Source organism: Thunnus thynnus, chromosome 22 (assembly GCF_963924715.1).
Source record: "Thunnus thynnus chromosome 22, fThuThy2.1, whole genome shotgun sequence".
Classification (NCBI taxonomy): Eukaryota; Metazoa; Chordata; class Actinopteri; order Scombriformes; family Scombridae; genus Thunnus; species Thunnus thynnus.
This window is the reverse complement of record NC_089538.1, coordinates 4,582,243-4,604,771: the sequence shown is the minus strand read 5'-3', so window position 1 is coordinate 4,604,771 and position 22,529 is coordinate 4,582,243. Positions and strand designations below refer to the sequence as shown.

The following is a 22,529-nucleotide window of genomic DNA, read 5'->3' as shown; positions in this document are numbered from 1 at the left end:
AATAAACTCTTAAAATTCTTGATCACATTGATGCAGATAAACTGAATAAGATTATTTTCAGCTGTTTGTTGCTCAAACGACAGAATTTAAAAAAAAAAAAATCAGGCTTCCTCAGACAGTAGTCTGTTTTCATGCAAATGAGCATCTCCAACAGCCACAAACACACACAGCTGTTTGAAACCGTCCGTTTATTGACAGTCAAATCTCTACAGATACATTATAAACATGCAGGAGCATGAATTCCCTTTACTGCAAGTCATGAGACATGTGGTCTGTGCTCTGTCAGCATCTGTTTTTATAGATGCGATCTGCATATAACGGAGTACATGAAATATTAATGCTGTGGTCACAGTCAAGCTAATATGATGTGAACACCATATGTACCTTGGAAACTGGGTTTGATCACCATTAACCCTGATTGTGAGAGAACTATACATTGAGAACTGTCATGTCCAATCATTTTAAATGAATCTACATTCTTTGACAGGAAACTTAGAAGTAGAAAGAAAAGGAGAATTTCCAATAAGTTTGAATTCTTTAAACCTGTAAAGGTTTCTTCTTCTTCTTGAAGTATAGTATGAAAGGACACAAGATCCTGTTGTAAAAAAAAAAAAAAAAGTCACAGTTCACACATCTCCATTACTGATGCTGCATTTACATTCTGTGGGAAATATGGTACTAAAAAAAACAAAAAACTTCTTTTTGTGGCTCACATTGCCATATTTTCTTTGCTGTAAACCATGTACTTTTTTGACTTGAAAATGCATGTGTGTAAAAGAAAATTCCCACTGCATGTGAATGCAGCATAAATCAAGTCATGCTTTTAAAAAATCCCATTATTGCTGCCCCCTCTTGTTACAAACTTTTCATTTACAGTTTCATTGAAATAAACAATTAAAAAAACACACACATTCACACTTTGAATGTTAAGCATAAAAATGAAGGCTTATGAACACTTGAGCAAAGTTCAATCAACATAAATGATAATGGGACTAAATAAATCTATAATCTGGGGCAATAAATTAATTTCTATACATCAACAAAACCAATGTTAACAGTAACTGAAGCATAGAACTGGCAGCAAGTGGCAAATGCAATAACAATACAATACTAAACAGAGGAATTACTCAGTGCCTTTTTTCAACATTTCCTCCCATTTCCACATGATTCAATTGTATATTCATGATTTACAACAACAACAGCATCACTAAACTGCTTTTAAAGTGAACTGAAGTAGTCACAGCTCTGACAGCTCACGAAATATACATCAGAGTTACAACAGTTGCTGTGAAGTCAGTCATTAGTTCCCACTGTCCTGATAGTGTGTCATATTTCAACTCTGAGGTTTTAAAGTAAAAGGAAATGAAGCTGAAGTCGTTTGACCAACAGATGGCAGTAGCAGCATTCATGCTTGAGAGACTGCTGGCGCTGGTGAGGGAGACTGGGAGGGGAAGAATGTCCATTGAGGCAAATCATTCACTTCCCATTGCATATTTACAGTACGACAGTTTAATATAACAAAGACTTTTTTTTTTGTTTGATCTACTTCTCTATCATAGAGCTATTTCATTAGAAAATACAAAATAATTCAAAAGGAGAAAAATCCATCAAAAAACACTGAATCTAACAAAAAAGGAATCATTCAAGCCATCAATCAAAGTAGAAAAAAAACTCAATCTGATATTAAAACCTGACCAAGTAAACAAAGTTCATTTTGTTGTGGTGGAAACACGTACCTCTGTTCTTCTTTAAAATCAATCTTGTCAGTTTTCCTACGGTTTCCCTTCTACATAGGATCATCTGAGGATAAATGCCTAAAAAGCTATTTACAACTAACGGAAATTAAACATAAATAAACCTAAAAATGAACAGTTCACATAAAAAGTTGACTGTACTGAGAGGAGACCTTTTCTAACCTGTGTTTTCAGGTCAGAAGCAGGTAAAATGATGAGCAGTCTTCCCTTACTCCTTCTCCCAAAAGGAATCTTGTCAAGTGTTTGTGTGTGTGTGTGTGTGTGTGTGTGATGCTAGGGATCCCTTGTAGACGTGTGGGCACTGGTACTACTCCATAAACTTCCTAATCATGGCTGTCACGCTGTGTAACACACACACACAAACACACCACTTCACAGATGAATGGAAAACAGGAAGTTGACATTATTCACGTATTCCCATCTAAGTGTGTGTGACTAGACCAGAGCCCGGAAGGGGAAGGACAGCGCTGCTCCAATGGACAGACCCAGAGCCAAGAAGAAGGTCATCAGGGCTCCTGCAGTCTCAGCATCCTTTGGCTCCACTAACCTGATGAGAAAGCAGATGTCAGCTATGGAGTATTTAAAGCTGAGACCAGTCTGGTGCTTTCAGATGTCTCAGCCAAAAATCAGAAATCCCTGCTCTCACTTCATATCACGTAAATACACACTAAACATCTGTGATTCAACACAGTGAACATTCAGCCACCTTTAGTGTTTTCTTTTTTGTTTGTCAAAGTTATGTAAGTTATGTTACCATGGGACACACCTTGATGGTGCGTTCAAGGACACTCCAAGACCTGCGTTTTTAAACTATATACTTAAAAACCCCTTCCACATATGATTGAAAAACATAAAAATCACTCTGCTTGTTTTTTTCCACAAAAGAGTTCAATTAATTAGTTAAAAATTCTACTTCTCCCATTAAAAAAATCTTGCATATTGGACCGTGATCACGCTCCAAACTAGTTGTGATTTCACAAATCCTGCCGGTAGGTACGTGCCTTAAACTGAGATTTAGTCAGAGCACGTCAGCAGATGAACGTGCAAACAAACTCCAGCTTCACTGTGCAGAACGATGTGTGTGCAAACATTCAAGAGACTGAGTGTAACTATTAATGCTGTTATCAAAATTATGAGCTTTGAGTGTTGATTTTACTACAATGAGATTTTAAGGCCTGTTTTATATACATTTACTAATCACTTACCTTTTTAATATTGTGGTTTTGTCACTTTGACTGATTTGATAGTTTTTTTTAGCAACATGTTTGTTTTTTGCAACTGTATGATACATTATGTTCCTTGGTTCGTATACACACAGTAGCACAATCCTGCTATGCTTGTTTATGATTAGATGAGCTTATTGACCTTAACTGGTATAAATAGCAGGAGGCGCTGCTGGCGTGCTGCTGAGTAAAGATTTATATCTACCATATATGGTGTGCTAGTATTGTTTGACTCAATACATTCTACTGAATGAAGGTCTGAAATAATAAAGTGTGCTGGAATCAAACTTATACCTCTGTCAGTATTGGTCTACACAGCTCTTTCTTAAAATTATTTGAATGTTCTGTATATAAGATTCTCCCACACACCGGTCTTACAGGCGTGCATTTGACTACACACTGTTTAGCTCACCTTAAGAAAAACTCAGATGATGAGCAGTGGGCAAAAATATGTTGTCAAAGACATAATGTTGATCATTTCTTTCATGAAATCTAACAAAATGTAACAAAATAACACATAAAAACACAACAGTGTTTTATAAAAGTGTATCCTGTAGTCTGATGTCAGTTAAGATGTAAAACAACATTATGTAACAGTTCCTGCTAAACAGGTTTGATTGTTCTGATATCAGACAGGTGTTTAAGTACTGACAGCTGTGGACAGATATGACTGTTGCTGCAGTTCTCATTAAGCAGTGATATTTACACTGGCTTTATTGTCACATGTACTCAGTGTGAGTGACCAACGTGTTTGGACTCACTGTGGTGCGTAGGACATGGAGAGACAGACGAAGTATCCGCTGGACAGAGAGAAAAGAACCATGATGGCAGCGAAAGCACCATCGTGGGCGAAGTAAACAGGAAGGAAGGAGCGACTCTGGACATTGCAGAGCATCAGCAGAGGGATGAACACCACCCTGGAGACAACCAGCACCGGGAACAAACGGGACTCCTTACGAGGCTGGAGAGAGAGAGAGAGAGAGAGAGAGAGAGAGAGAGAGAGAGAGAGAGAGAGAGACAGAGGGAATCAGGGGAGAGAAATGAGATTATGTAGAGTGACAAGTGGATTTGGAATGGGTGAGAACATTAAAACAAATGAGTAGGAGATTAAAATACAAAAAGAAATACAACACCTCACAAAGAGAACAAAGAGTCCTGCGTGTAGGAAAAAATTATTTTCTGTTGGAGGTTGGATAGAAAGTAGAAAGGGAGTGTCTGATAGTGTGGATGTGGACCACAGTGATTTTCATATGTAGGCGTGGGAGCTGAGAAAACAAGAGTTGTGTGGGAGAGACGGGACCATCTGGCACAGGAAAACAACACAAATGTGGTGCAAGCAAATGACAGAGTAACTACCAGAGCCAGAGCCAAGTCCCCTATCACTGCATGCCCAGCAGCCAGTGTTTAATATTCCATTATTATTGTTCCAGTGGAGGAGGAGGGAGGTCATTTCCAGTAAGGACTCAGTCACTGAGTCACGTTCGCTCCAGCAGTTCAATGACTGCTCTCACCTTGGATTGGATTTCATATCTGTGGGTGTCTTAAGCAAATTAAGCCAATGTCCAGCAAGCATTACTGCTTCATGACAATATTGAATTTTTAAATGATTTTTTGCATCAATGGGATGAAGTAATAGTCACGTATTTAATTTACTCAATTTAATGAAACTGACATTTCTGTCTGTTACTTAATAAATAAACAGTTCTCAAATGATTTTCCAGAAAATTCATTAGATTAGATCTACTATATTGATGTAGCAATAGAACACTGTATACTTAGTAAATGTAGAAAATAATGTATAAATAATGTATAAAATGTATAATTATGAAATATGAGTCCTAGTTGGGAGAAAAAAAACCAAACACTAACACTGATAATAATAATAATAATAATAATAATAATAATGGGCTTCCATATTATAAAGAAATCAAAGCAGGAAAAAAAACTTTTTCCTAAAACAAACTATAATTAACTTGTAAATTACTGGATAATTTTCCTTTTCAGGCCTCTAAAAAGTGTTCACATTGAACAAGGAAGAAAATCATTCTCTGGTGACAAAGCAAAAACACATAAAACCCTCACTGTGGTAGACCATGTCAAATTCCCTTTTTCCATATGCAAAATGGAAAATGCAAAATCCTCTGAATATGGCTGCAGAAATCCATCCTAAACCCAAACTGTGCTTACTTTCTGTAAGTGTTACTTAAGTAACACTGTATAAAGTTGCTACAGAAAATTATAGCGGGAAGTGATACACACCAAATTATCACTTTACAAATCTTCATGCAGTATAAATATTTGTCATAACTGACGTAGGTGAAACTCAGTCTTCTAACTGCTCTGTGCGCTCTCTTGTGCTGGTTATACATTACTTTTGCATTAGTTATCAGGCATGTGCTGTCAAACTGGTTAGATTATTACACTGGAGGGTAAATGTAAATGAAGCAAACAAGTGCTGTAATACAATGCAGGCCTGGGCAGGAACAATATTACAGTGTAGTTTGGTTATGATGTCTGAAAATTTTTAATATTTCAGGAAATTAAGTCATGTACATTAATCACATCAACAAATGATCAGTTTCTGTGGCAGCAAACAGAATGCAGGAGAGACATTGCACTACTATGTTAAAAAACCAAAACAAAAAAATCTAATGAAAATCAAATACTCACCCAACGTATCAAGGTGGTAATTGTCCGACCAAGCCAGTCATTAATGTTGAAAATCAAGAAGCAGCACACTGAGATAAAGAAGCGCTCTGAGGAGAGAATAACCAACAAGATGAATAGGATATTACACCAGACTTCAGTAAGTGTGTTAAAGGCAGCAGAGATCTAATCAGTGAGGTGAACTAACTGACTCCGTCATACCCCATTTTCCTGGGAAAGATGTTCTGACATCTGCTGTGACAGCAGGGAAGACTGACAGAGTGACTGTGAACACAAATGTCACGCAGAACGCCATCACCCAGATCTTAAAATGAAAGGAAAAGAAAACTTTTTAAAACACTTTAAACTGCTTTTTTTCTCAAGTAGTTCTCAAGTCAGTCACAACTAACACATCACACAACATTTGGGTTTACCTTTTTAAAGACCTCTATGACCGAGGCCTTGGCTTGTCCCCTCTCGACCTGCTCCAGTGACAGGAAGGCCTGCTTGGTCCCATCTGGACTGTCGACCTCTGCCTCGGCTGGACTGCTGTCATTGGTTGTGCTGCTGGGCACGGAGCCATTAGCATGGCCGTTCAGCTTACCGTTTTCCACTGTGCTGCTCTCTGTAGTTGAATATATACAGTGCTGCTTGAAAGTTTGTGAAACCTTTAGAATGTTCTGTATTTCTGCATGAATATGACCTAAAACATGATCAGAAATTTACACAAGTCCTAAAACTAGATGAAGGGAACCCAATTAAACAAATGAGACAAAAAACCTTTTCATTTATTTATTGAGGAAAATTATCCAATCTTCCATATTTGTGTGAGGCAAAAGTATGTGAACCCTTGCTTTAGGTAATTGGTGTGACCCCCCTTTGCAGCAATAACAACTAAACATTTCCAGTAACTGTTTATCAGCCCTGCACATCAGCTCGGAGGAATTTTAGCTCATTCCTCCTTACAGAACAGCCTCAACTCAGGGATGTTGGTGAGCCTCTTTGCATGAAGTAAACTTAGCACAAAAAGTAAGGAAATTTGTGTTTGGTAGATTATTTCTTTGTTGTAACAATGTTTCTTGGCAATAAATCTTATACTGCTGGAAAGCCTGTTTATTTCCCTTTTAAATGATGCCACATTTGTAAGGAACATGCATTTGTGGGATGAGCAGCAGAGCTGAGTATGTGGGTTGCGCCCATGAAAAAATTGCCAAATAGGTTATTCTGCCATTGACTCTTGTTTGGTGTTTGGTGATTGAAGTTTGAAGAAACAAGACATATTGGCAAATTAACAATTTATTCATTTAAGAAACAGGAGCCTCAGCAGCGTGTGGAAGAACCATACAAAGCTACAACAGTCTGGCACCTCCGCATTTGTCGCAAGTCAGCCAACGTGGTTGTGTTGGTCACTCTGGCACTAACAGCACACCCAAGCTGATCCCACAAGTGTTCAATGGGATTGAGGTCACGACTGCTGGCAGGCCATTCCATCCTCTCCACTCCCAAATTCTGGAGGTAGTCTCTGATAAACCCCGCTCTGTGGGGGCGAGCGTTGTCATCTTGGAGGACAGAGTTCGGTCCCAGACTGTGGAGAAATGGGATTGCCACTGGTTGCAGAATCTCATCTCGATATCTCTCTGCATTGAGATTACCTCCAATGATGACAAGCCTCGTTTTTTCCAGTGAGGGAGATGCCACCCCACACCATCACACTGCCTCCACCAAAAGATGTTACTCTATCAGTGCATCAATCAGCATAGCGTTCTCCACACTTTGACCCTACAATCCAACTGTCGTAGGCAAAATGTGGACTCATCGCTGAACATCACATTCCTCCACATGTTCAGGTTCAGGTTCCTGCCAATCAGGTACCAATGAGGCTCAAAACAAGAATCAATAGCAACAGCAAAATAAGCTGTTTGGCATTGGCAGAGAAGATTTGGCAAATTTATCATGGGCGCAACCCACATACTCAGCTCTGCTGCTCATCCCACAAATGCATGTTCCTTACAAATGTGGCACCATTTAAAAAGGGAAATAAACTGGCTTTTCAACGGTATAAGATTTATTGCCAAGAAGCATTGTTACAACAAAAAAATAATCTACCAAACACAAATTTCCTTACTTTTTGTGCTAAGTTTACATGCTTCGGGTCCTTCCACAGCATTTCTTTAGGATTAAAGTCAGGACTTTGACTCGGCTATTCCAAAACATTATCTTTCTTCTGCTCTAACCATTCTTTGCTAGAACGACTTGTGTGTTTAGGGTCATTGTCTTACTGCATGACCTGCTTTCTGTTGAGTTTCAGTTCATAGACGGATACCTTGACATCTTCCTGTAGAATGTGCTGGCAAAACTGAGAACTCAGTTCTATCAATGATTGCAAGCCGTCCTGGTTCAGGAGCAGCAAAACAGGCCCAAACCATGATACTACCACCACCATGTTTCACAGATGGGTTAAGGTTCTTATGCTGGAATGTAGTGTTTGCTCCTCACCAAAAATAACGCTTCTCATTCAAGCCAAAAAGTTCAATTTTGGTCTCATCCATCCACAGAACATTTTTCCAATCACCTACTGGCTTATCCACGTGGTCTTGAGCGTACTATAGTAGGCAGCAATGTCCTATTTGGAGAGAATTGGCTTTGTTCCTTGCAACTCTACAATGCACACCATTGGTGTTCAATGTTCTCCTGATGATGGACTCATGAACATTGACTGTAGCCACTGCAAGAGATTCCTTTAGTTTCCTAGACGTTACCCTGGGGTTTCTTGTGGCCTCCCAGACTATTACACACCTTGCTCTTGATGTGATTTTTGTTGTTCGACCACTCCTGGGCAGGGTAACAATGGTGTTGGATGTCTTCAATTTGTACACAATCTGCCTGACAATCGACTGGTGGATTTCCCCTTCAAATAAATTGATAATCCTAGAGGTTCACATACTTTTGCCACGCACAAATGTGTAACGGTGGATCATTTTCCTCAATAAATAAATGAACAAGAGTACGGTTTTTGTCTCACTTGTTTAGCTGATGTCTCTTTATCAAGTTTTAGGACTTGAATGGAAATCTGATCATGTTTTAGGTCATATGTATGCAGATATATAGCAAATAATAAGGGGTTCAAATACTTTCAAGCAGCACTGTACAAATGACTTCCACTGTGCCATTTACAAGTAAAAATCCTCATTGTTCATGCTCATGCTCTTATGCTCATATGTGCTTGAAGGAAATATTTCAAATATGGTGTCTGGTTTAGTCAATGATTTGAGTAAGTGCGCCACTTTGGGCTTTTTAACATTCATGAAAAATACTGACAAAGAGTGTGAGTGTGTGTGTGGGCCTCTGTGTGTCTAACAGGCTCAGTCTTTGTCTAGGCACTGCCAGGACTCTAATTGAATAAACAGTGGGTAAACTGACTTAACAAGATAATGTTCCCCTGAACTGATTTCATTCAGCCAGACTATGAAGCACAGAATCATGAACTCAGTAGAAAAACCAGCAGAGGTTCACTCGCTCAGGCAAATGCTTGATGATCTTAATTCTACCAGTGTTAAAGAGCTTGCACTTCAGAATGAGGAGAAATGCTAAATTTACAGTGTCCCTGTGATGCCAACCTGGAGACAAATTACATTAAATCAGCAGGCATGAAAAGGAGTTTGTTGAAGCCTAAATCTCACCTGTCAGCAGCTCTGTGGTGCCCACCTCGTATTTGTTGTTTTTGTCCAGATAATACTGAGCAAAGTCCTGTGTGGAATCACCAGAAAGCACAAAATAAATACCTCTGTATACATGTTTAGACTAGATAGAGTCAAATGGGATTCTAGTAGTAGTAGTTGTATGTAAGTATGTGCAATATTTTCCTGCTTAGATAAAAGTGAACAATTTAATCCACATTTAATTTAAATTCAATTTAAGACAGTTTTATACTTTGGCAACTGTATATGCCACCAGGAGGCTCCTGTTTCACTTTTGCAGATTTGATTATTGCAACCTTTTTTAACAATGTGCTAATATTGCTAGGTTTAAAATGCTATTTAGTTTGATTGGATTGTGGGTAATGTAGTCATGCAGAGCTGACCAGGCGGGACAGGAGCAGGTAGCTGAAGAGTGTCAACAGGGTCCCCGCACATGGCGTGATGAAGTAACCCAACGCTGCCGTCTCAGAGTCTGCTTCACCTGAGAGACAAACACACAAGTAAGTAACTAAGAACTCTAATGATTTGTGTTCTCTGAAATGGAGCACAGTGTGGTGTCATGCTGCATTTGACTAGCTCTAGATCCATTTTGAACGTCCTTTGTTACTAGGCAACTGAGGGATTAGGCACCCACTAGTGGTGTTTTGTGTGTGAGTGTGGGTGGGCTCACTGGCTATGGCTAGCAGCATGGCGATGGCAGCGAAGGTCCCCGCGAGGCCCTGGCCGCTCATGAAGATGGCACTGTACTTCTGAGGCAGCAGTCCCACCAGACCAAACAGACTGCCCTGAAGCACGGCACCGAACGCTGGGAGAGGAGAGCTCATTAAATGTGACATTTTATCACTTAGACACACATGCTCACCTTTATCTGTCACTATCAGACTTCCTCTCACACACACACTCAGTAACTCTGACTTACAGTTGATGAACCAGATAGTAGCCATGGTGACGGAGAAGAAGCGGTCTTCCTCCATGGGCACTTTGACCAGCACTGCTGTGAGGATGAAGAGCAACAGCATAAAAACCAGGCTTCCTGCAACGCGCATTGCCTCCGATATCCTGAAACACAAACATCAGCATTATCACTGCAAATATTTGAAGCTGTATAAAATTGACAACTCAGTCAGAAATCCTCTCTATTTAGGCTGATTTAAATCAGTCAGGGTTAAAATGAGCTACCTCTGGTAGAGGATGGAGTTGAGCAGAGTGAAGAGCAGCAGGGGCAGCTGGGACAGCAGGGTCATCCAGTTGTTGAAGTAGTACTCTTTTTGGACTGCTGTGCCATTGTTCCATTCTGTTTTGTTTAGGCGCCCTTGGAAATACTACAAACCCAGAGGAAGCAAGACAGACATTACACTGTTGAGTTATCCTGCATGCTTCCATTTCATTTACATGTACACTACATTAACCAGTGATGGAAAATGAAGTAAATAAATCAATCAATATTATGATCAATACTCTTTCAAATGTTAAAATTCTCAAGACAACTTTTCTTACTTCTTTGAGACAACCAGTTTACATTGTTTGAGAAAACTGATTCTGCTCAGCTCACCAGCAGAAGAAAGTTTTATTATTTGGAGAACTTGCCTCCACATAAAGACAATCACATATTCCTGTTGAACTCAACACAACTCCCAGAATCCTTGTCATGTGCGAGAAAAATATACTTCTACATTTTCCATCTCTTAGACAATAAAGTATATAACTTTAAAGCTACCACTAATCATTTTTTTTATATTTAAAATGGGTCAAATGACTGTGTGTAACATGAGGAGTCACTCAGAGTGATGAACCCACAGAGAATTGTCACCCGACTCTGCAGTACCCCTCAGATCAATGGGGAGTTTTAGTGTCTTTCAACTCATTATTTGGTTTTTACGATCCTCAACTTTACTGTTTTAGTCCACTCTCACCACTCATCAACCCCGTTTCCTGATGCAGGAATATATCAAAGTTGTATTTACAGCTTGTCCCTAAAGCCTTATTTAGACTGTCAGCCCAAATCCTTTTTTGGCACACTGAGATTGTATCCAGATTGATTTTAGAAAGTCTGGAGATCAAAAAACCACATGAAATGTGAATTTTGCAAATTGGATCCAAGCCACATTTAGAGGTTGTTTGAAATGCGATTCTAATCAGATTTCTACAGATGTGTCTCAGTCCGGACACTCAGCTGCTCCAATCGGATTTCAAAGTGTCTTTTGCATCACTCGCAATGCGACACACGATGACAACGTCAAATCCAGAGTGACATCAGAGTGGCTGAGCAGAATCCATGCTGCTACTAGCAGAGCAGTATGGAGGACGACACAGAGAACAACAGTCCATGGACAGACAACTAAAATAAGGTCTGCTGGCACTTTGGGGGAATGATGGATCTCATTTCTCAGGCTTCCACATTGGAAACCCGCATCACCAACGTACGTAGTTACTGATGCCTATGTCGTTACCACAGCAACACATGCAGATAGGTTGGTGATGTCTGGACACACAAATCCAATCTGGTCACTTGCAAATAACAATGTGGACAGTCTGTCTTAAAGATCTGATTTGAGAAAGAAATCTGATTTGCCTGCAATCTGAAAAAGACAAAAGAGGCCCAAAAGAAAAAAAAACAACAACTAATGCAGCTTTAATGTAGCCCAACTTAAAGCCAGTCCTCTAGCACTGTATCCTTGTATGTGCTATAATGATACTGTAATATGCAATCAAGCAATAATAAAATAATCCAAACTTGTAATGTTGCTGTAAAGTATCCACAAAGGAGATGAAGGCACTGTAGCTAGGGCGGGTTAATATATCAATATTACATAGATACTGTGATATGAGACTAGATATCATCTTAGATTTTGGATATCGTAATATCATAATATGGCATAAGTGCTGTCTTTTCCTTTATCCACTTACTCATTACATCCACATTACTGATGATAATCAAAAATCTACACTCGTGTAAATATTTTGTGAAAGCACTCACAGTCATCCCTACAATATTATTGCAATATCGATATCATGGTATTTGGTCAAAAATATTGCGATATTTGATTCTGTCCATATCATCCAGCCCTAACTGCAGCTAAGAGGAATACTAATCTTACAATCTGACTTATTATTCATTAGCAGCCAAGAAACTGGTACATACACACATTGGTACATGGCTCTCTGGCACTCATTACACTGGCCTTCTGTCAACATTAAGCAACATTTTCATAATAGAGGCTGTGTGGGTGGCTGATTAGAACAGAGTTCCAGATAATCTAATGAAGATAACACATCACAATACCACTAATAATACAGCTCTCTTTTGGGTTGTTGCTTGAGGCAAACTGTTGTGATGCTGGTCACTCTTACAACTCTGTGCTCTCAGTATCAGCAAGCAGCTGAAAATAGCTCTGACTGAAGAGTAAATGCTTTCAGCAGGAATCGAAGTGCTTGCAAGGCACTGGAAGAGATGCAGGTAACGTGTGTGATAAGAAGTTTCACATGTGTACACATGCAGTAACCCACATGGTTAAAGTCATATGACAGACTGTGTGGATTTATGGGTTATATGGGTCATGACATTTTAATACCCTACACCCAGACTGCAGAACATGCAAGACATCTACAAATCACTTAAACCACTCGCTACATAATGCCAATTTGACTGATCCAATCCATCGTGTTTACCTTAGTTTCATTCTGTAGATCCACTAGACATTTTCTTTAATGATGTAAACAGCTTTCTGTCCATAAACACTGTTAATTTCCCACTAAGACCACTGACATCCATCCAGCATAAAAGGCTTCAGATAAAAGGCTTTTACAAAGATCTGACTGGAAAACCATCTTATTGAGTTTATAGGTTTTAATGCACTAAAACACTTCAGCAGAGGAGCAGATAATGTGTCAGAAGCCTCTGATGGAAGTAATTGCCATGTTTTTACCAATGAAGCAGTCATGAAGAAGTTCCATGGTAGCAGCGTTCCCAGGCCCAGAATGAAGAATATTATTCCCACCAAGCAGCCCCTGTAGGTGAGAAGTAACGGGTGTTGTTTGAAAAAGGGTTACCAGTATACAACTAGGTGCTGCCTACTTAAAATTGATGGAACTTGAAGTTATAATCCTGGAGATACTATTTATGGTCAGAAATTTTTCAGCAACAGCCATTTGATGTATTTTCTTTCTGTAGATACCTCTAGATAATAGTTTTCAGTTGTGGTGGAGTCCGCCATTGAGCTGGATTCAAATTGCCTTCATACACACAGGAACCAGAGTACACAGTATACCAGAGTTTTTAATCTGGTGTTGGGTTTTAAGAAAATGAAAATCATTTCAATTGTCACATCATTGCCTGTCAGCAACAACCTGTTTCAGAAACTACACAGAAGCTGTGGTCGAGAGAAACTGTGGTTGAGAGTAAATATTGGGAAGTGAGAGTTTCTTGTTTCCATTTCATTGTTTCCAGTTCAACTCACCGGTCCGGAGGAGCGTCTCTGCATCTCTTCATCCTGATGTAGGAGGTTCAAGTGAAACTACAACAACAGAAGGGAGGAAAAGTCAGCCGTACCTCCAAAGATTACGGAGCATGTATTTTGTTTTCTAGACACTCTTCTGCCAAGGTTTTCCTACTTAGTCACGCAGGAATCCATTTACATTCTGGCAAGAGGCTGCGAGGGGCTGTCCAAACCTGCTTCCAAAGAGGCACTAAAGTAGCTACAGTGGTGTGATGTGTTGGAGAATCATGGATGTCAGATAAAGAAGAGCAATAGAATGAACTAATTACTACAACAACGTGTAGTTTAACGTGAATATGCCACTACACATGGCAGGAGTCTACTATATGTCCAATCAAATGACCTGACTAAGTGCAGTATCAATGATTTTCCGCTGAAGCTTTGACACTGGAACCAGCACCCTGAGGCTGGGAACAAACTCTGTTCCTCTTTAATGTGTACATTAGTCAAGAATCTGATAGTTTGCTTCTTTGTGTTTTTGACTCACTAACTGGCAAAGCTTTTTCCTCCACTAACAACATTGCCACTGGCAGTATAGGGTATGGCTGCTCTGCTTGTTTTGACTTGTTGGGAGGATGTAACTAGACAAATAATGGAGCTCGACTCACATTTGTCCTACTTTAGGAGTCAGCACTAATTCCTAAAAATACAGGAGGAGGATGTGATCTAACCACCTCCTTTTTTTTCACTGACTCCACTGTTTTGTTTTGCACAAAGGTTTTTGGTTTCCATTTGTTTGTCAGCGTTTGGTTACAGGACTACTTCACTAAACTTGCCAATCGACACCAGTGTTTCTACAAAAGCAGGTGTAGCACAGACGTTGGTAACCGGATACAAAAAACAGCTGCGTCATTCTTAGAGGGCATTACAATAGCACATACTCACAATTCAGTTAAGTCAACATCACTCAGACGGTGAATGTCCATGGATCACAGGGTTAGTGCACTCTGGAGCTTTGCCTCTGACTGTAACTAAGCTAAAATAAAAGCCTGTTTTCTCCCAGGTGAAATAGCAACTCATTACTTGACTGGACACGTTTTTTCTTCCCCTTGACAAGTAATCAGCTTGGTCAAAAGTCATTACAATCTAACTTGACAGCATGTTTTAGGCAACAGAGCAGAACTAATCAGAGCCAGCAAGTAAATCATGGACTAAAATGATGTGGACATACCTCACAGAAAAATCAAAGTATGTGTTAGGAGTATTTTTATATTGAACACAGATTATGAAAGTGATAAACATAATGGGAAAGGATAAGACAGTAACAGTGTTTGGCTACAATTTAATTATAACTGACTGCTTGCTGCTTCAAAGCTCTCCTATTAAAAGCTCTATTCCTCTGAAAAAAAATTAAAGGAAAACAGCATGAAGGGCAAGAGTTGGAGAGTTAATATCATAGTGTCCTCTGTGCAGTCTGTGTTCTGGCCAGAAACATTCTGTCTCTAATTGAAACCAGTCAAACCACTCGAGTTATTTATACTGATTTGTTATTTGCTTTGGTCTCAGACGTCATTCTGTGCATTTTTAAAATATGAGGTTGTGGAAAAAACAGACAAAAACAGTAACAAAAGTTCCTCACGGGTCTACTGTGTCAACAGGAATGTCAGCTGGTATAATTCCACTCAGAGCCTGATATAAGCTACTTAAAATATGTTTATGACCAGAAGTGTCCGTCCTTATGAAACACAGTTGCACTACATTTAAGTCTCATTTTTAACTGGTTTTGTAGGTGAGTGGTTCCTTAGATTAGTACGAAAGTAATCAATCTTTTGGACATAAAATGATTACTATCAATAGTGTACAGATCTTTGTCACCAAATTTTTGTAACTACAAAATAACTGTGTGTGAACTTGTTGTACGATAGGTTCATGGTTTTTCAAGTCAGTCTGTAACTTTGGAAGATAACCCCTTGATTTGCCTAACTCAGACTGCTGAAGCCTCACATTAGCTCTGGCTTGTAAAAACAATGGAAACAAAAAAGGAACAGGGCTAAGAATGAAACTTACATTTTAAAAAAGGCAGAACTTCTCCCAGCATTGAATCGTACAAATCTTTACTCATTCACATTCTTTCTTTCCACCCCCCCCCCCCCCCCCATCACTAGCAACATGTACAGGGCAGACAGGATAAGTAGCCTCATTGTTTCATGTGAAAGACACCTCCCACGTCATTGAGACAAACACGCTAAACGTGAGAAAACTCTGAAGTGGGATTTTATAAAACACATTTGCATTTGTAGGCACCTAACTCATTACACTCTTCAGATGTTGATCCACTTCAAATGCAGCATCTCTAAAGAAATGTTTACACACAGAATCTTTAATGTGGGGACAATCACTGTTAAAGTCATATTAATTATAGTTTAAGGGTTTTTGTCAGCATAAACAGTAGGTGTAATGACACCACTGCTGTGCAGCAGACAGTGGTTGTTTAGCTTGAGGGCTCCTAGGAAGGTATTTAGGTGAGAGATGGGAAAGCATGAAGCATAAACAGCAACCAAAACACAAGGCTGAAAATGCAGAAACACTATTTGTGTCTCTCTTTTCATTAAGGATTTTTCCATAATGAAAAGAGACACACAAAATGCTCATTTGTCTCCAGACAGCCAACTTCTTTCATTCAATCTTGCTCAACCCACTCTAATTTGTACTTTCCAATGCAGAGTCATTTGCTTAAGTAACATACGCACAGCTATTTTTTTCAGTGCCAGAAATCACTCTCTCTTAAAAGAGCCTGTTTTTGGTGGGTGTTTCCACTGACAGTATATCAAACTGTTCCTCCTGTGTTAAGATGCAGGGGAGCAACATGAAGACTGCAGAAACAAACGCCATATTCACAAAGCCAGATTTCTTTAGTTTCTTCCAAACAAAAACTTGTTTTAAGTTGAACTTCAGACATTCTTTGATTCTGTCTGTAGAGTATCTCAAAATAAAAAAGCTTTAAAGACATCTCATCACTTGAAAAACATTATGGACAACATTGCTAAATGATTTAAAGTAGTTTGAACATTGCTTATTCACTTTTTAAAGTTATACTTATTTATTTTTCTCTCTTAATTTCTGTATTATGCATCTTTTACACTGTACAGTTTTATTTCTGCTTGTGTTTTTGTGATTATTTTAGTTTTTTCTCCAATACTCCCTGTACAGTTGTTTGTATTGTAATATTACTGCAGTGGCATCTCACTGGTAGCTGTCCCTTTTTGAGCCAGGCCTTGCTGAACAATTATCCATGCTAAATCTTCTGTCTACACACACGCTCATACCCTTTATCACAACTTCCAGAGACCAACAGGCGGCTGCTTGTGAGTCTATACATTTAAAATGGCAATATTTGACTATGAAAAGGTTAGAATTGGGAAATTGTCAAAGATATTATGGGAAATTAATAAAAACAGCCATAGTTCATTAAAGGATAGGTTCACAATTATCTATAAGTGTCGTAAACAACAGTCAGGTGCCCATAAGGACCAATGAAACAGGCTTTGCTTGCTGTAATGATTCCTCCTGACTGTTAGAAGATCCATTCTTAATGTGCTTTCAGCTCTAGTGTTGTGCAAAAATATATTCAAAAGTTCACCTAAAACTTACATGAATCTTCATACGTTCAAATTAGTCAAGTCAATTGAAAGTTTAAGTCTTTTTAGTATAACATTCCCTCTGTGTGTTTCCCTGTTGAGCAGCAGTGAAAGGATAGTAGTAAAACGACTGCACTTAAGTTGACTGGTTTGGAAGGCTGAAGCCTCATGTAAGCTTTAGATAAACTTGAATACTTTTTTTTGCACAAACAGAGGACTGTGCATTTTCATTTACATTGAAAGCACATCAAGAACTGATATTTTAACAGATAGTATGAACAGGAGGAATGATTACAGCAGGAAAAAACCTGTTCCTATGTTCATATGAGAACCTGACCATTGCAAATTGAAAACCTATCCTTTAAAGTAGAAGTGGTCAAGGAAGGTTAACAGAAAGTGGACATGTAACAAAAAAAAAATGTATTACAAATCTATGTATCAAGACCTCGGTACCTTCTACTTGCTGCTTGTGTTCCCAGTGATAAACAGTTCCTCGCCTTACCTGTTAACCCTTAAAAAGCTGTGTTTCACTCCTGAGTCACAAGAGATTAAGGCTCCCTTCCATAATCCAGACTGAGTCGCACAGAACATGTGTTCATCTGTGGCAGGGACCATATCGCTCCTAACACCAGGAAAATACATGTGTAGTAAATAGGAACAGTATCAATTCCCTGCTGTTGAGTAAAGTGTAGCCTACAATGTAGATCCAAACAATAGATGTATTGGTCCAAACAGGCGTACTGTAACGCCAAATAGAGTGATTTAATTGTTTCACTGTGTAGGTTATTTAAGACAAAACACAGACTGATTTTTCCCGGGCAACTGCGTCCCTAACAGCTGTGGTTAAACACCATATAATTAAATGTGAATGGCAAAATCATATTCAAGGAAATGCCGTAAAATATTATCTTCATTAAACCATGTGGAACCATGTTTTATCAGGACATAGCTAACTTAACGATACACATGTTATGGTATTATATTACAAAACTATTACTAAATGAAACTATTGATAACACATACAATCTGGTGTTAATTTTAAAAACCCTGTAAGTTAGTAAATGGTATTTCACAATCAATGACATCCATATTTCAAGTCTGCAAGAGACAGAGGAGCAAACCAGAGACGCTTTTTTGTTTCATAACTCAACCGACAGTGACGTAAACATCACTTCTTCCTTAAAAAACGACTAAAACATTTCCATATAAAACACAATGTTGCCATCTATTAACATGAGTGCTAGCTAACGTGATGTAGGAATGTGACAGACTCACCTTGGAAAAATGCTGGTCTCGTCACTGTATTTTCATAATGCTCCCACCGTCGATTCAAGTAATTTAAACATATCCAAATGGTCCAATATGATTCACTGGGAGACTAATTTTAACCGATGTGTGTGTTCGTCGTTCATGCACGTGGCGGCAGGATATACAAATGGCCACAGTAGTTCATGGCTCTGTACGCTTTTTCTAACATAGGGTCTTCCGTCCTGTCACTATAGGCTGCTACACTTTACGGCAACCTCCACAAAAAAAGGTAGTACTTCCGGTGCCCTGTTAAACATGTGTTTCGTCACATTATGTTTCGTCTTCGCGGGCACCTGACAGAAGACTGGCGGGCAAAACAGCCCCTTCCCCACTCTGTATGATTGTACACAACAACCTACAGATGAGATGTTGTGAGGTGTGTAAATTGGTTGGAAACACTTGCTTAATTCTTTAACTGAGTATTTCCATGTTATGCTACTCTATAGGCTACTTCTACTCCACTACATTTCAAATGAAAATATTGTAGGCTACTTGTAACTCACCAGATGGTTTGTTACATGCCTAAATAAAACTAGTATCATTAAAATGCTTCTTACATGTTAATAGATCAGTAATAATCAGTAATATCATAGTAATATATCAAAACACTCTGAAAGGGTCCATTCTGAGTTTTATTGTATATTATAGATGTACCTCTTTTATTTAGGTAGTCGTTGGACATTGATATGTAACATTAAACACAAAAACATGAAACAGTAATCAGTAAATAAAGGGATTTATTAGCTGATCATCAAGAAAAAAAGCTTCTTGCACACCACAAAGTCTTGACAGGTTCCTATATAACAATCATTTTTAAATGACAGTTAATCATATTTTAATCAGTTATATTTGCAATAATTCTAAAAAACTCATGTTTGTTCAAAGCGTTGAATGTGGAGTACAGGCAATATAATGCAAATATCATGATACCTGCCAAGTTATGCTGTAAACTGTAAGGGTAATTTCACTGCACTTACAGGAGTTAATACACCATATGTATCAACTTACTTGCTACTAGGAAGGCACCTCCAGGAAAGTGTGTCACAATGTGCCTGTTGCATTTCTTGTGAATTATTTACCACAATACTAATTCTCAAGCCTCTATTCATAGTTTACCAGGCCTACAGCACAAGGACATGAAGTGTTGCATGAAACCATCTTACACATAATTTCCTGTGGTAGCACACTCTGGTGATAGCGGATGTTGCCACCATACCAGAGATGTTATATAAGTAAAACTGAACTATTTTTAAATAATGGGAAGATGATTCATATTGATCACAGACTGGCAATTGTTTTCTGATGCAACCACCGAAGTACTAGTGTTTAATGCCCTCTGCTGGTACAATTTTGAACTGAATTTATCAGCACTGTGCAGTGGTAATAATGTATATTTGATGGCATCTATGTGTGAATGTATTATCTTATAGGACTGATTAGCCCAGTGGCATCACATTATTGTTGAGATGTCCCAGATGTGATAGATTGAAAGAGATGATATTATAAAAACTCTAAAAGTAATTTTTAATGTTATTTGAATTTTCTGATGCATACAAAATGCACCACCAAACACTTAAAGAAACTTTCTTAACATAAAATCCACAAAAAGAGACACCGGATGGCAGGTGAGCTTTAAGAATTAAAAAAAAGAATTTGTCATTAAAGCACTGTGTTTCACAGTGGAAACCGAGTTTCTGAAAAACTGAAATTTCACACCATTGGATGTATTAAGTATCATGTTTATAAGCACATCAAATTTTGAATACTACTGTGGTAACGAGATATCAGATAAATCATATGGTTTAGACTGTGGTAGAAGTATAAAGGTAGTAGCCTACAAACACCCCACATTTATAAATACTACTCAGGTGCATGAAAAATGAGGAAAAGGCTCACTGCACACCAATAACCCTTGGTTCTTTAACAGTTTTTTTCACAGCAGACGTTTTAATTTGCCGCAGATGGAAAAGTGCAGGTGTAAGTAATAGCACTGACGATGTGTCTGTTACATCATGTTTCCAGTTAAGCCCTTCCAGTGAGCCAGCATGGGCATTGCCAGGAACCCAGAACTGGCTGACCTAAATGGAATGCAGCCATCATTAACATTATTAATTATACCTGTGCTTTTTCTGTTTTACATGTCAAAATGTCTGCTATGAGAAAGGTCTATAGCTGTTTATATACAGTCAATGGTCTATAGCAGTTAGCATAAATTAGCTAAGAGTTTATCACTAATAGTTAAATAGTGAACCTAATGGTAAATGTGTTTTTAGTTTATTCTGTGTAAAAAATACTGCAGTTAGCTAGTCAAAATGTGGTAGCATTAACCATATTTTAAGCATAAGCTTGCCACTGTAAAGTTAGGTAGAGCCTGATACTCATGCACTGACATTTTAGGGGTAATGGTGGGCTCATATTGGAGGCTAAAAAATATATCATGTTTGGTATCTGCCACAAAATTTGTAGCTTTGAAGCTAACTAGTTAGCTCAAGTTTTTATGCAACCATTTGTGAGGTGAGTACAGCTGTACAGTGCTGTTTCTGTGATTATGGTATGGCTTTAGCTATGGTAATGGTTGCGACTGTTCTGATTACCAAGACTGATACATACATTGTATCTATGTGCAGGTGCAGTAAACTACATGAGAAGTGAGTAAATGGTTGAGTTTGTCCAGCCTTGTGGTTAAGCTATTCATGAACTCGTGGTGTATTGGTAACACCTGTCATATCTAAGGGAAGTAATCATTTCAAATCCTTGCATGGCATTACAAAGCTTTCTTTGCCAACGCCCCTTAAAATCATGTTTTCAATGAGCCCAGAGAAACTTTCCACTTTCAGCAGATGAATGTGAAAACAAACTCTGCACATACATCATTCTGCACAGCGAAGCTCAAACATCCAACTGAAGGAACAAGAAGAAAAACCCATTTTTGAGTGGATGAAGACTTTACGTTTGCAAGACAGTGTGCTGTTGCACCGCAATCACACTAAATGGAGACTGTGCAGGATGATCTGATGCTATTTGGTGCCAGTACAACAAAAGCTCCATCAGTTTTTAAGTCTGACTCTAGAACAACTTACATGGACCTAAAGTGACAATATAGAGAGGTCAAAGGGAGAACACAATTCTCAGAAAAAGTTTGTCTATGAATTAGCAGCTGTGTTTGTTGAGCTGCATGTCACAAACAACATCTCAGTGCTGCTAAAGAGCTTTGTCAGTTATACCTTGGAAGACTGAAGATTTAGCAGTTTGTGGTTGATGGTCTTCCTGTCATCACATTGGCAGTCCAGAGCACAGAACACCAGGCCACATCCGTTTAGTAGACCTTATAAATAAATGCAACATGAGGTCAGGTCAACAGTGCACCTTGTAAACTACAGTGTCTCCAGAAAAGTCATGTATTTCTTTTCAGTATAAATTTGTATAGTACTACTGAGATATGTCTTGAAGTCCTTATTTTAACATTGTTATATAAGAAACTGCCATTATACACATAGTAACTATAAGGAATATATCATTTCCATTGTACTGTGCTAATAACTATGAAATCTGTTTAAAATGTAGAAATAGAACAGTACAAACTCCAGAGGGAAATTCCTGGCTCTGATATGTTCCCTGGCCAGCTGCTAATTATACTAATATATACTCGTGGTGTATTGGTAACACCTGTCATATCTAAAGGAAGTAATCATTTCAAATCCTTGCATGGCATTACAAAGCTTTCTTTGCCAACGTTACTGTCTAAGGAGCTGTAAACAGTGGTCACACACAAACACAGTCACAAGTGATGTTTTCAGCACTCAACCAGATCAAAAGGAATGCCAAC

The 22,529-nt window shown here is 38.6% G+C and overlaps 1 protein-coding gene across 2 annotated transcripts; it reads right to left on the bottom strand.

Annotated features, from left to right (window-relative positions):
* Positions 1-171: 171 nt before the first annotated feature.
* Positions 172-18,899, bottom strand: LOC137174042 (equilibrative nucleoside transporter 2). 2 transcript variants are annotated; one of them, XM_067579042.1, is made up of 14 exons: positions 18,671-18,899; positions 17,898-18,017; positions 13,779-13,835; positions 13,248-13,329; positions 10,501-10,643; positions 10,241-10,380; positions 9,992-10,126; positions 9,705-9,802; positions 9,304-9,370; positions 6,058-6,248; positions 5,846-5,948; positions 5,648-5,733; positions 3,739-3,938; positions 172-2,301 (listed from the first exon to the last, which is right to left on the bottom strand). In XM_067579042.1, the coding sequence occupies exons 3-14, from the start codon at positions 13,808-13,810 to the stop codon at positions 2,190-2,192; spliced, it is 1,389 nt and encodes a 462-aa protein (XP_067435143.1). In that variant the 5' UTR covers positions 13,811-13,835; positions 17,898-18,017; positions 18,671-18,899; the 3' UTR covers positions 172-2,189. The 2 variants fall into 2 exon arrangements, with proteins under 2 accessions (XP_067435143.1, XP_067435141.1); XM_067579040.1 differs by lacking the exon at positions 17,898-18,017.
* Between the last annotated feature and the right edge of the window lie 3,630 nt (positions 18,900-22,529).